The 13441-nt window shown below is 43.8% G+C and overlaps 1 protein-coding gene across 9 annotated transcripts in view; it reads left to right on the top strand.

Moving 5' to 3' along the window:
• LOC139280562 (POC1 centriolar protein homolog B-like) overlaps positions 1–13441 on the top strand; it is a 121221-nt gene that overhangs the window by 95825 nt on the left and 11955 nt on the right. For 5 of the 9 annotated variants that reach the window (XM_070900058.1, XM_070900062.1, XM_070900061.1 and 2 more), the window contains exons 11-12: positions 5117–5332; positions 8476–8682. The exons of 3 other annotated variants lie outside the window; for them this stretch is intronic. In XM_070900058.1, the coding sequence (XP_070756159.1) occupies positions 5117–5332; positions 8476–8682 (423 nt within the window). The remainder of the gene's footprint in view (positions 1–5116; positions 5333–8475; positions 8683–13441) is intronic. One more of the 9 variants, XM_070900063.1, reaches the window with a different exon arrangement.

Raw genomic sequence — 13441 nt, 5'->3', positions numbered from 1 at the left:
TAAAGGTACGCGGAGTCAGAGGAAATGTATTAGCATGGATCGAGAATTGGCTGGCTAGCAGAAAGCAGAGAGTTGGGATAAATGGGTCCTTTTCGGGTTGGAAATCGATGGTTAGTGGTGTGCCACAGGGATCGGTGCTGGGACCACAACTATTTACAATATACATAGATGACCTGGAAGAGGGGACAGAGTGTAGTGTAACAAAATTTGCAGATGACACAAAGATTAGTGGGAAAGCGGGTTGTGTAGAGGACACAGAGAGGCTGCAAAGAGATTTAGATAGGTTAAGCGAATGGGCTGAGGTTTGGCAGGTGGAATACAATGTCAGAAAATGTGAGGTCATCCACCTTGGGAAAAAAAAACAGTAAAAGTGAATATTATTTGAATGGGGAGAAATTACAACATGCTGCGGTGCAGAGGGACCTGGGGGTCCTTGTGCATGAATCCCAAAAAGTTAGTTTGCAGGTGCAGCAGGTAATCAGGAAGGCTAATGGAATGTTGGCCTTCATTGCGAGAGGGATGGAGTACAAAAGCAGGGAGGTCCTGCTGCAACTGTACAGGGTATTGGTGAGGCCGCACCTGGAGTACTGCGTGCAGTTTTGGTCACATTACTTAAGGAAGGATATACTAGCGTTAGAGGGGGTACAGAGACGATTCACTAGGCTGATTCCGGAGATGAGGGGGTTACCTTATGATGATAGATTGAGTAGACTGGGTCTTTACTCGTTGGAGTTCAGAAGGATGATGGGTGATCTTATAGAAACATTTAAAATAATGAACGGGATAGACAAGATAGAGGCAGAGAGGTTGTTTCCACTGGTCGGGGAGACTAGAACTAGGGGGCACAGCCTCAAAATACGGGGGAGCCAATTTAAAACTGAGTTGAGAAGGAATTTCTTCTCCCAGAGGGTTGTGAATCTGTGGAATTCTCTGCCCAAGGAACAGTTGAGGCTAGCTCATTGAATGTATTCAAATCACAGATAGATAGATTTTTAACCAATAAGGGAATTAAGGGTTATGGGGAGCGGGCGGGTAAGTGGAGCTGAGTCCACGGCCAGATCAGCCATGATCTTTTTGAATGGCGGAGCAGGCTCGAGGGGCTAGATGGCCTACTCCTGTTCCTAATTCTTATGTTCTTATTTCTCCAGCGACTTGAGGTGTTTACTGTACATGGTCTATGTCTCTCAGCCATACAGGAGGGCGGGTATTACTACAGCCCTGTCGACCATGAGCTTGGTGATAGATTTGAGGGCCTGGTCTTCGAACACTCTTTTCCTCAGGCGGCCGAAGGCTGCACTGGCGCACTGGAGGGTTTCCAAATCCCTCCATGGCCTCACCCCTCCCTATCTCTGTAATCTCCTCCAGCCCCACAACCCCCCCGCGATCTCTGCGCTCCTCTAATTCTGCCCTCTTGAGCATCCCTGATTATAATCGCTCCACCATTGGTGGCCGTGCCTTCTGTTGCCTGGGCCCGAAGCTCTAGAATTCCCTGCCTAAACTTGTCTGCCTCGCTATTTCTCTTTCATCCTTCAAGGTGATGTCATGGCAGACCGGACCCTCAACCGAGTATGCCACGTTTCCTGTGCTTCTGCACTCACCTTTTCCCCCCCCTCAAACAGTGATCGGATTCACCTTGTCCTCACCTTCCACCGCACCTGGCTTCATCCTCATTAGATCATCTGCCATTTCCACCACCTCCAAATAATCTTCTCCCTCCCTCCACTTTATGCACTACATAATTCCCTGCTCTCACTTCCACCACCTCGATCACTTGTTTTCCTTAACCTGGCATCTGTGCATGCAAGTGCACGCACATTCACCACCTCTGGAGTCCCAACCACTTGTTCCGTGCCGACAGTGATCTATGTGCACCTTTTCCTACCTGATGTACTGTACCTGCTGCTCACGGTGCAGTATCCTCTACTTTGGGGAGACCAAAGGCAGATCAGATGACTGCTTTGCCAAACACCCCGTCACCTTGACACTTCAGTTCTCTTGCCCTCTCCCACTCTGACCTTCTATCTTTAGAGTTCCAATGTGCCAATGTACACTGTTCAAATGAAGCTTGACGCAAGCTCAAAGAACAGCGGCTTATCTTTCATTTAGGTACTTTGGTATTAATATTTGACTTTAATAACTTCAGACCTTAACTGTAGCTTCCACTTTTTCTTCAGCGGGAGATGCTTGCAGTGTTGATGGTGTATCAATGTTTTCCAGGAGTTTTGGCATTTGGAGGTGGGAGCACAGTTGGGTGGGTGCTCAGCACCCTTGATGTAGACCTGCTTGTTTCTTCTCCGGATCTGGGATCCTGTTCTGCTTTGCCATTTTTCCCGATTCCCATTTCCACTTGTCTCACCTCACACACCCCCACCCCACTGCATCAGCTATTCACACATTCTCTCTCCTAAATGTCTAATTTTTCTCTCTGCCTCTTATAATGCTCGCTGACCTACATTGGCTCCCGGTTAAGCAATGCCTGGATTTCAAAATTCTGATCCTTGTTTTCAAATCCCTCCATGGCCTCACCCCTCCCTATCTCTGTAATTTCCTGCGGCCCCACAGCCCCCCGAGATGTCTGCGCTCCTCTAATTCTGCCCTCTTGAGCATCCCTGATTATAATCGCTCCACCATCGTTGGCCGTGCCTTCTGTTGCCTAGGCCCCAAGCTCTAGAATTCCCGGCCTAAACCTCTTTGACTCTCTATTTCTCTTTCATCCTTCAAAATGTTCCTTAAAACCTACCTCTTTGATCAAGCTTTTGGTCAGCTGCCCTAATTTCTCTTTATGTGGCTCGGTGTCAAATTTCTTGAGTTATAACACTCCTGTGAAGCGCCTTGGGACGTTTTACTACGTTAAAGGTGCTATATAAATACAATTTGTTATTGTTTCATGTTAATATGGCTTTTATTCATCATCTGTTTAAAACACTTTGCAGGTCATTCTATTCCCTTGTGTGTATGTATGTGTTTTCCCCCTCTCTTCCCGTTGTTCTGTTCCTTTCTAAATACCGTTCCACTGTAACTTTTTCCAGTTGTGATGTAGGGTCTAGACCTGAAACCTTAACTTGCCTGTTCTCCCCATAGTTACTGACTGACTTCATCATCATTTCCAGCATTTGTTTCAGATTTCCAGCATTTGCAGTTTTTTGCTTTTTACGCATCTTTATGCAATGATCTCTCTAATCAATGTTTAAAATACCTAGTTGAAATGTCTATCGGTCCAGTACTGAAGCTCGGTGGGTTTTTTTTTACTGTGTGAAAAATCAAAGACAGATCATTTTTCCGGAATGACTTCTCATCCTTCACTTCCTGTGTTACTAGTCACCCCTGACCTCGCCTCTGTGAATTCACAAATAGCCCTCGTTAGTATCCATAATAGTAACTTGTTCCATGTACAGATACACAGTCAGTGTCGCTGTTTCACATAGCTGATATGGAGGCATTCAAAAAATGCTCAACAAGCCATCAGCCACATAGTCTCTTGCAACTGTTCCTTCCTCTCTTCCTGTTTAAAAGTAACTTCCTTCAGGGAGAAATGCACCCCAAAGTATGTGGCTGCAGAATTTCCACACAGGAAATGATATCTATGTGGTGCTGACAGGATAGTGTTTTTGTCACTTGGCCTGCCAGGCTGTAATGAGCTTCCTGCTGACATAAAAGATGATTTACTAATTTAAATGCCATTTCCATGAGAAGTGGTGTTAAAGAGTTTTGCAGAGGCGTCTAAAGTTAGCACCCAACAGTTGTCCGGCACATCAATTGCCAACCTACTACAGATTTCTTTTCAGTGCCATTAGATTTGTAACGGTAAAAGTACATTCCTGGGTCTTCCTTAGTGCGACAGTTCTTGATACTGCAGGTAATAAATATAATAGTCACTGAATAATGAATACCCTGGTGAAAGGTGTATTATTTTCAGTGGCATGTTACCTGTCATGGAACAGCAACTTTGAGGTCTAATGTACGACACTAGCATTCGTATGAATGGTAAAATTATTTGTTGCATCTTAAATCTTGTGATGATGTCGGACATCTATTTCAAAATGGGAGTCCTGCATTTGTCCGTCCAGTGGATGAGATTAAACCTGGTTAGAAAGCCTGTATTTTGTCTATTGTTGCTTTGTTACGTTTTCAAATTCTATATGCCTTGGCACAAAGCTGCTTATTATTTCACCACTGCACTACAGTACCAAATTACACTTAACAATTTGCCACATTTTACGATCCAATATGAATCTTTAAATTAAATTAAACTTCAGATGTTGAAGCCACCACTTTGTTGAAAGTATTTGGAGCAGTGACTGCGCATAGCATAATGAAACTCCTGTAAAAATACGTGCAGTGGGTGTACAAAAAGCAATTACTAATGTAGCATTGGACCTGCAGCAGAATTGGGTCACGTTTGCAACAGTTAGAAAAATATCAAATAAGATTGGTGTTTCAAATTCATCTACGACAACCTAGTAGCCCTTGCTTAGAAATAAAACTCTTTTTTTTATGGGGAGAATAGATTTGTACCAGTTTTAAAATCCATTGTGGTAATGATGGTTTCAAAAATTGAATTCTGTATCCTTGTGGTTGCGTTGATTTGTGTTGTTCAAAAATACATTTGACTGTATTTGGGTTCTGAGAGTCAGCAAGGAGAGGTTCAACAAAGTCTGAAAATATTACTTAGCAAAGTACTAGGCTGTGACCACTTCCATCCTTTACTGATGAAAGTCAGACAGTTCGATCCAAAAGCATCTCTGAAGACTTTTAATAACAATATATGGAAGTGCAGCTATATCATTTCAGAAATAGATTGTCCAATGCAACAATATACAAATTCCAGGTTGAATCTCACCCACTTGACAGACAAACGTAACAGGATTGCCGTTTTGAAATAGACGCCTGTCATCTGCACAAGATTTAAGATGCTAAAAATAATTTTGCCATTCATATGAATGATAGTGTCTGTCCTCTCAGTGGATTTGCAGGATCTTGCAGAGGCAGCGCTGGTGGTACTTCTCCAGCGCTTTGAGGTGTCTACATCTCTGAGCCAAATAGGAGGGCTACAAACCTGTAGACCATAAACTTGGTGCCAAATTTGAGATCCTGGTCTTCAAACACTCTTCCTCAGGTGACCGAAGGTTGGGAGGATAGACGCACCGTCAGTGTTCTCGATCAGCCCAGCATCGAAGCACTGACCAAGCTCGACCAGCTCCGTTGGGCTGGCCACATTGTCCGCATGCCCGACACAAGACTCCCAAAGCAAGCGCTCTACTCGGAACTCCTACACGGCAAGCGAGGGACTACCTATGATGATGAGTGGAGTGCATTAGACTTCAAACTTACTGTATGTATTTATTTTTCACACAAGCAAATTAATCACATTTAGTGATACATGATGAGGAAAATCAAATCAAATCAAGTAAAGTTTTTTTTTCCCAGAGTGAAGTGAGAATTCACAATCTGTTTCCTAACCACATAGGAATGGTAATGAATTAATGAAAAATAAATGTTAAACCCCAATTAATTTGAGAGAAATTAAATAATCCATTGGTGCGGCTAACTATAGAATAGCTGCATGCTTAACATTTTTAGGGGCAGTTGCAATATTTCCGTGCATTTCTCAAATGTTCCACTCATAAAGTATACTTCCCCTTGTTATTTTTATCTCCTGTTGGCTTGATAAGAATTTCTGCAATTTATGAACATGCAAGCACACTATCCTTCCTGTACAGTTATTTTTGGTGTCAGTTTATGTTAAACTATTTCCTGTTGGGGTATTTCTCATAAGAAATAGGAGCAGGAGTAGACCATTCGATCCCTCGAGCCTGCTCCACCATTCAATAAGATCATGGCTGATCTTCGACCTCACCTCCACCACCTTCCCACACTAGTCCCATATTCCTGATTCTCTTAATATCCAAAAATCGAATGATCACTTTTGATGTCCTTCATTTTTCACTGAAAGCAGTGCATTTATCTTGCCATTTTTCTGTGATATGTTTTGAGTCAGTCGCTTTCTTTAAGGACTACAGCGGTTCAAGAAGGCGGCTGACCACCACCTTCTCGAGGGCAATTAGGGACGGGCAATAAATGATGGCCTTGCCAGCGACGCCCACATCCCATGAACGAATAGCAAAAAAAGCATTCCCACCTTCTGAGTCATTTGTTTATGGGATTGACGCCACATGCCGGACACTCCCGGAAGCGGAGAAGAGCATTTGTGTCTCAATACCAGGCTGACATCCAGCGGGGTGCACGTGTCCAATGGGGGTTGAGTGCCTCCTCCCGTAGCTCCGGCCTCTGCATACTGGGTTGACATCCAGCGAGCACTTGTATCCGATGGCAGTGGAGTGGAGACCTATTGCATCCAGCCAGTTCTCCTGGTAAGGAGTTATAAGTCAGACTATAACAACCTATCCAGGTAAAACGGGACTTTGTCACAGAAACAACCCAGAGCATGATCTGCTGGATGTAAAGAAGTTGAAGAAATGGGTTGACTCCTCATAGAAGCGAAGAACAACAACAACTTCTATTTATATAGCGCCTTTAATGTAGAGACACATCCCAAGGCGCTTCACAGGAGTTGCAATTTAAAAAAAAATTGACACTGAGCCACATAAGTAGAAATTAGCACAGGTGATCAAAAGCTTGGTCGAAGAAGTATGTTTTAAGGAGCATCTTGAAGGAGGAAAAAGAGGCGGAGAGGTTTAGGCAGGAGGTTCCAGAACTTGGGGCCGAGGCTACAGAAGGCACGGCCACCGATGGTTGAACGATTACAGTCGGGAATGCTTAGGAGGGCAACTAGATATACAGCAACAGAACTATTATGCTAGTAAGTCAGGGACCCCTTGGAATTGCCCCGAATTGGAAACCCAATGTTATCCAGTGACATTGTATACAACTGAGGCACTTTGTTTTAATTTAGTCATACCTCAATGTGGAAACCGTGCCATGTAGTTTCCTGCAGACCTCATTTGGTGTTTTTTTACCTTCTCCAAATCTTAAAGAATTCAAGCATCTGTTGGTGGCATGGTATCAACTAGCGTCACTTTTAAATGCAGCTGCTTTAGAACTGAAAGTGGTTTTAATACTAAAATTGTGACTTCTTTCTCCCAAGAATATTCTCCTGTTTAAAATGTCCATGACTCTGTGCTATCTGAGTTCATTGTCTGGGTGCTGAACTGTAAAGAATGGATGGTGCTTAATTATTGCTTCAGAAACCCAAGCTACTGTGTCACTACCACACAGTGAGAATCATCATTTATGCCTGACAGGAAACAATATTAATCAATTACTGACAGATCACTGTGATATCATATTTACAGAAGCTACCAGTTTAATTTCCGGCATGACATCCGGCTGGTAATACTGTGGTAATAGCTTCCTGCATTGATACATCAAGCGTGCTTTGTGTCTTGTTTTTCTTTTTTTTTCTGACTCAGAAGTAATCCCACAAAGTCTACCAGCTATGACTGTGCTTAGCTTAGTTTATGTGCCGTAGCGTTCTTAGTTTTGAAGGAACATGTCTGCATTATATTAATTGACCCACAGGGATGGTGCTTAATGCTTATTATTTAAGTTTGTTTTAAATCTCGCATGATTTAAGAACATCTTTACAAGGACATTTCTGTGAGACACTAGTTCACATCTTGTATTTTTTAACACCGCATACAAGAGGTTAAAGATTGATATTAATATTTCTGTTAATGTGGAATAAAGTGCATGCACTTTGCAACATAGAATTCATTTCACAAGCTTTTTCAGCTAAACACCAATATGGGGCCTGACTTGTGGCTGGCCTGCTTGTGTCCCGGTGTGCAGCATCAGGGAACGGTGGGCTGTGGTTTGATCCATTATGTCACCTAGTCTCCCATGTGTGCCTTACAGCTGTACGAAGGACAGGAGAGAATAATGGATGAGAATGTTGTTAAAAGGACTGTTCTTTCAGCTAAATTCGAACAGCTTACGTGTTCCTGTCGAGATCAGTACACTCCATAAAGTATTCCATTTTTAGTGAGGAATGAATGTATGAAATAAATTAATATTCCTCCAGCGCTTTTAAAAGGGTGGATGAATAAAAGGATTTATTTTGCTGACTGAGCATCAGTATTAAAATTATTTCGAAATAGCATAAATTATATTCTTGGCACCTAATTTTTTACTATATTTCAGGTAGTTTTTACATCATGAACAGATCTGTTTTTAATTCTGTTGACTGGGCGAGATACAGATCGTGAGAACAGATGTGTTGCAGATGTAAATTGGTCAGGACCTGCTAAATTCTGTGTACACTAAGCTTTGTTGCTCAGTATCTTCCTTTACCAGACTTCACAGTGGTGAGAACTGTTTGATGTGGGTTGAAGCTGGACATCATACAGGAAGACGAATGAAGCTAATGTCTTTATGCACATCACATTGGAATGCAGGAATTACATTTTTCTTGTATTTTTTTTCTTCACTCCCGCCCCTTCTGTCAATTGGTTGCAGTCAAGAGCAGTGGAACCCAAGTGTGCCTCACTTCTAACAGACCAGGTCAGCAGTTCCCTTGCTCCTTCATTCCCGGTGAGCTCCCATGGAATGGACCCAGCTATTAGTCAACCTGTAACTTGCCCTCTGGAGGACCACACGGGTATCCCACCAGAACTTGCCAGCACGTTGGGGCAGATTGTAGAGCAACTGGATGTTTTAACCCAGGTGAGTACATCTGCAGATGAAAGATCAAACTTCCAATTATTAGTATTACCAATAAATTTCTACCTTTTTATATTTTTTTATTTTGGGAGCCTTTCAATGCATTTTTGAGGTTTATTTTCCAGTGGGTGGTTGGGCAAAACAGATCACTTTGCACCAAAACTGGCTGCACCGCTCTAATTTTGCAGACTTTTACCAATCAAGACTACAGCACCTAGTTTTGTGTAGAATTACAAATGAATTTGTAATGAAGTAAGGCCAATGCTGCAGCATTTGTCTCCATCCCCAGAAAACCTTGGTCTTGAACTGTTAACGTCCATACAACCAAAATGTCTGAAATCGTAAGAACATGTACAACTGAAAGAGGTTATATTACATAAGAACATAAGAATTAGGAACAGGAGTAGGCCATCTAGCCCCTCGAGCCTGCTCCGCCATTCAATAAGATCATGGCTGATCTGGCCGTGGACTCAGCTCTACTTACCCGCCCGCTCCCCGTAACCCTTAATTCCCTTATTGGTTAAAAATCTATCTATCTGTGACTTGAATACATTCAATGAGCCAGCCTCAACTGCTTCCTTGGGCAGAGAATTCCACAGATTCACAACCCTCTGGGAGAAGAAATTCCTTCTCAACTCAGTTTTTAATTGGCTCCCCCGTATTTTGAGGCTGTTCCCCTAGTTCTAGTCTCCCCGACCAGTGGAAACAACCTCTCTGCCTCTATCTTGTCTATCCCTTTCATTATTTTAAATGTTTCTATAAGATCACCCCTCATCCTTCTGATCTCCAACGAGTAAAGACCCAGTCTACTCAATCTATCATCATAAGGTAACCCCCCTCATCTCCGGAATCAGCCTAGTGAATCGTCTCCGTACCCCCTCCAAAGCTAGTATATCCTTCCTTAAGTAAGGTGACCAAAATTGCACGCAGTACTCCAGGTGCGGCCTCACCAATACCCTGTACAGTTGCAGCAGGACCTCCCTGCTTTTGTACTCCATCCCTCTCGCAATGAAGGCCAACATTTCATTCGCCTTCCTGATTACCTGCTGCACCTGCAAACTAACTTTTTGGGATTCATGCACAAGGACCCCCAGGTCCCTCTGCACCGCAGCATGTTGTAATTTCTCCCCATTCAAATAATATTCCCTTTTACTGTTTCTTTTTCCAAAGTGGATGACCTCACATTTTCCGACATTGTATTCCATCTGCCAAACCTTAGCCCATTCGCTTAACCTATCTAAATCTCTCTGCAACTGTGGCTCAGTGGGAAGCACTCTCACCTCTGAGTCAGAAAGTTGTGGGTTCAAATCCCACTCCAGAGACTTGAGCACAAAAATCTAGGCTGACAATAGTACAGTGCAGTGCTGAGGGAGTGTTGCACTGTTGGAGGTGCTGTCTTTTGGATGAGACGTTAAAGCGAGGTCCCATCTGCTCTCTCAGGTGAACATAAAAAAACCCACGGCACTATTTTGAAGAAGAGTAGGGAAGTTATCCGCAGTGTCCTGCCAACATTTATCCCTCAATCAACACCTAAACAGATTATCTGCCATTTCTTATGTTACAGCAGTTTGGCAGTGTGAAACGGTGTTGTAAATCATGGCCTAAAAACACTTGCACTTACAGTTCTGTTCTGTTGCTTTGGAATCTGGCCTGCAATATAAACACGGTGATTTCCACACAGTCTTGGGTAATATTACAGAGTTGCATTCTGAAATAGTTCTGTGATACAGATAGGTCATATCATCATTATCATCATCATAGGCAATCCGTCGGAATCGAGGAAGACTTGCTTCCACTCCTGAAGTGAGTTCTTTGGTGACTGAACAATCCAATATGAGAGCCACAGACTCTCACAGGTGGGACAGACAGTCGTTGAGGGAAGGGGTGGGTGGAACAGGTTTGCCGCTGCCTGCGCTTGATCTCTGCATGCTCTCGGTGCTGAGACTCGGAAGTGCTCAACGCCCTTCCGGATGCACTCTCTCCACTTAGGGTGGTCATTGGCCAGGGATTCCCAGGTATCAGTGATGATGTCGCACTTTATCAGGGAGGCTTTGAGGGTGTTCTTGTAACGTTTCCGATGCCCACCTTTGGCTTGTTTGCCGTGAAGGAGTTCCGAGTAGAGTGCTTGCTTTGGGAGTCTCGTGTCTGGCATGCGAACTATGTGGCCTGCCCAGCGAAGCTGATCGTGTGTGGTCAGTGCTTCAATACTGGGGATGTTAGCCTGGTCGAGGACACTGATGTTGGTGCGCCTGTCCTCCCAGGGGATTTGTAGGATCTTGCAGAGACATTGCTGGTGATATATCTCCAGTGACTTGAGGTGCCTTCTGTACATCGTCTATGTCTCTGATCCACACAGGAGGGCGAGTATTACTACAGCCCTGTAGACCATGAGCTTGGTGGTAGATTTGAGGGCCTGGTCTTCAAACACTCTTTTCCTCAGGCGGCCGAAGGCTGCATTGGCGCACTGGAGGCGGTGTTGAATCTCTGCATCAATGTCTGCCTTTATTGATAAGAGGCTCCCAAGGTATGGGAAATGGTCCACGTTGTCGAGGGCCGTGCCGTGGATCTTGATGACTGGGGCACAGTGCTGTGCGACTCGAGTGTTCTCGACTCCATCTCGCAGCATGCGACCCCCTGCCACCTCAGTGAAACCCCAACGTTGCACGAGGTAGGAAAAGCCATAAAACAGCTCAAGAACAGAAAGGCTACAGGAGCGGATGGAATCCTTGCTGAGGCGCTAAAGCATAAGAACATAAGAAATAGGAACAGGAGTAGGCCATACGGCCCCTCGAGCCTGCTCCGCCATTCAATAAGATCATGGCTGATCTGATCATGGACTCAGCTCCACTTCCCCACCCACTCCCCATAACCCCTTATCCCCTTATCGTTTAAGAAACTGTCTATTTCTGTCTTATATTTATTCAATGTCCCAACTTCCACAGCTCTCTGAGGCAGCGAATTCCACAGACTTACAACTCTCAGAAGAAATTTCTCCTCATCACAGTTTTAAATGGGCGGCCCCTTATTCTAAGATCGTGTCCTCTAGTTCTAGTCTCCTCCATCAGTGGAAACATCCTCTCTGCATCCACCTTGTCAAGCCCCCTCATAATCTTATACGTTTCGATAAGATCACCTCTCATTCTTCTGAATTCCAATGAGTCGTGGCCCAACCTACTCAACCTTTCCTCATAAGTCAACCCCCTCATCCCCGGAATCAACCGAGTGAACTTTCTCTGAACTGCTTCCAAAGCAAGTATATCCTTTCGGAAATATGGAAACCAAAACTGCACGCAGTATTCAAGATGTGTCCTCACCAATACCTTGTATGACTGTAGCAAGACTTCCCTGCTTTTGTACTCCATCCCCTTTGCAATAAAGGCCAAGATACCATTGGCCTTCCTGATCACTTGCTATACCTGCATACTATTCTTTTGTGTTTCATGCACAAGTACCCCCAGGTCCCGCTGTACTGCGGCACTTTGTTATCTGCTCCATTTAAATAATAACTTGCTCTTGGATTTTTTTTCTGCCCCAGTGCATGACCTCACACTTTCCAACATTATATTGCATCTGCCAAATTTTTGCCCACTCACTTAGCCTGTCTATGTCCTTTTGCAGATTTTTTGTGACATCCTCACACATTGCTTCTCCTCCCATCTTTGTATCGTCAGCAAACTTGGCTACGTTACACTCAGTACTTTTTCCAAGTCGTTAATATAGATTGTAAATAGTTGGGGTCCCAGCACTGATCCCTGTGGCACACCACTAGTTACTGGTTGCCAACCAGAGAATGAACCATTTATCCCGACTCTCTGTTAGTTAGCCAATCCTCTATCCATGCTAATATATTACCCCCAACCCCGTGAACTTTTATCTTGTGCAGTAACCTTTTATATGGCACCTTGTCAAATGCCTTCTGGAAGTCCAAATATACCACATCCACTGGTTCCCCTTTATCCACCCTGTTCATTACATCTTCAAAGAACTCCAGCAATTTTGTCAAACATGACTTCCCCTTCATAAATCCATGCTGACTCTGCCTGACTGAGTGTTGCTTTTCCAAATGTCCTGCTACTGCTTTAATAATGGACTCCAACATTTTCCCAACCACAGATGTTAGGCTAACAGGTCTATAGTTTCCTGCTTTTTGTCTGCCTCCTTTTTTTAAATAGGGGCGTTACAATTGCAGTTTTCCAATCTGAGGTGCTGTTGGCGCAGATACATGACTTCAGCTCTCTCATCTGGAAGGAGGAGAGCATGCCAGGAGATCTCAGAGACGCAGTAATCGTGACCATCTTTAAAAAAGGGGACAAGTCCGACTGCGGCAATTACAGGAGAATCTCCCTGCTATCGACCACTGGGAAAGTTGTTGCTAGACAGGTCATAAGACACCATATCTGCTAGTCAATCCGTTTCAAACCAGTGCCTCCACTACCAAGCAGCTAGTCAGTGCAATATAAAGTCGTAAATATAAAGGTTAATTCATTTTGTGCAAAATTAAACTGGAAGTTTGCCTGGCAGAGAGGAAAAAGGAAGACTGACTGAATTGCATTTAGGTAACGCTTTAATACCTCTCTAACATAAAGCAATGATTTAAATTTCTACAAAAGCAAAGTATTGTGGATACTGGAAATCTGAAATAAAAACAGAAATGCTGGAAATACTCAGTGGGCCAGGCAGCATCTGTAGAGAGAGAAACAGAGTTAACGTTTCAGGTCAATGATCTTTCATCAGAATGGAAAAAGGTGGCGATGGAATAGGT

This window comes from Pristiophorus japonicus, chromosome 15 (genome assembly GCF_044704955.1).
Source record: "Pristiophorus japonicus isolate sPriJap1 chromosome 15, sPriJap1.hap1, whole genome shotgun sequence".
Taxonomy (NCBI): Eukaryota; Metazoa; Chordata; class Chondrichthyes; family Pristiophoridae; genus Pristiophorus; species Pristiophorus japonicus.
The sequence above is the reverse complement of the archived record's forward strand: the minus strand, read 5'-3'. Positions and strand labels throughout refer to the sequence as shown.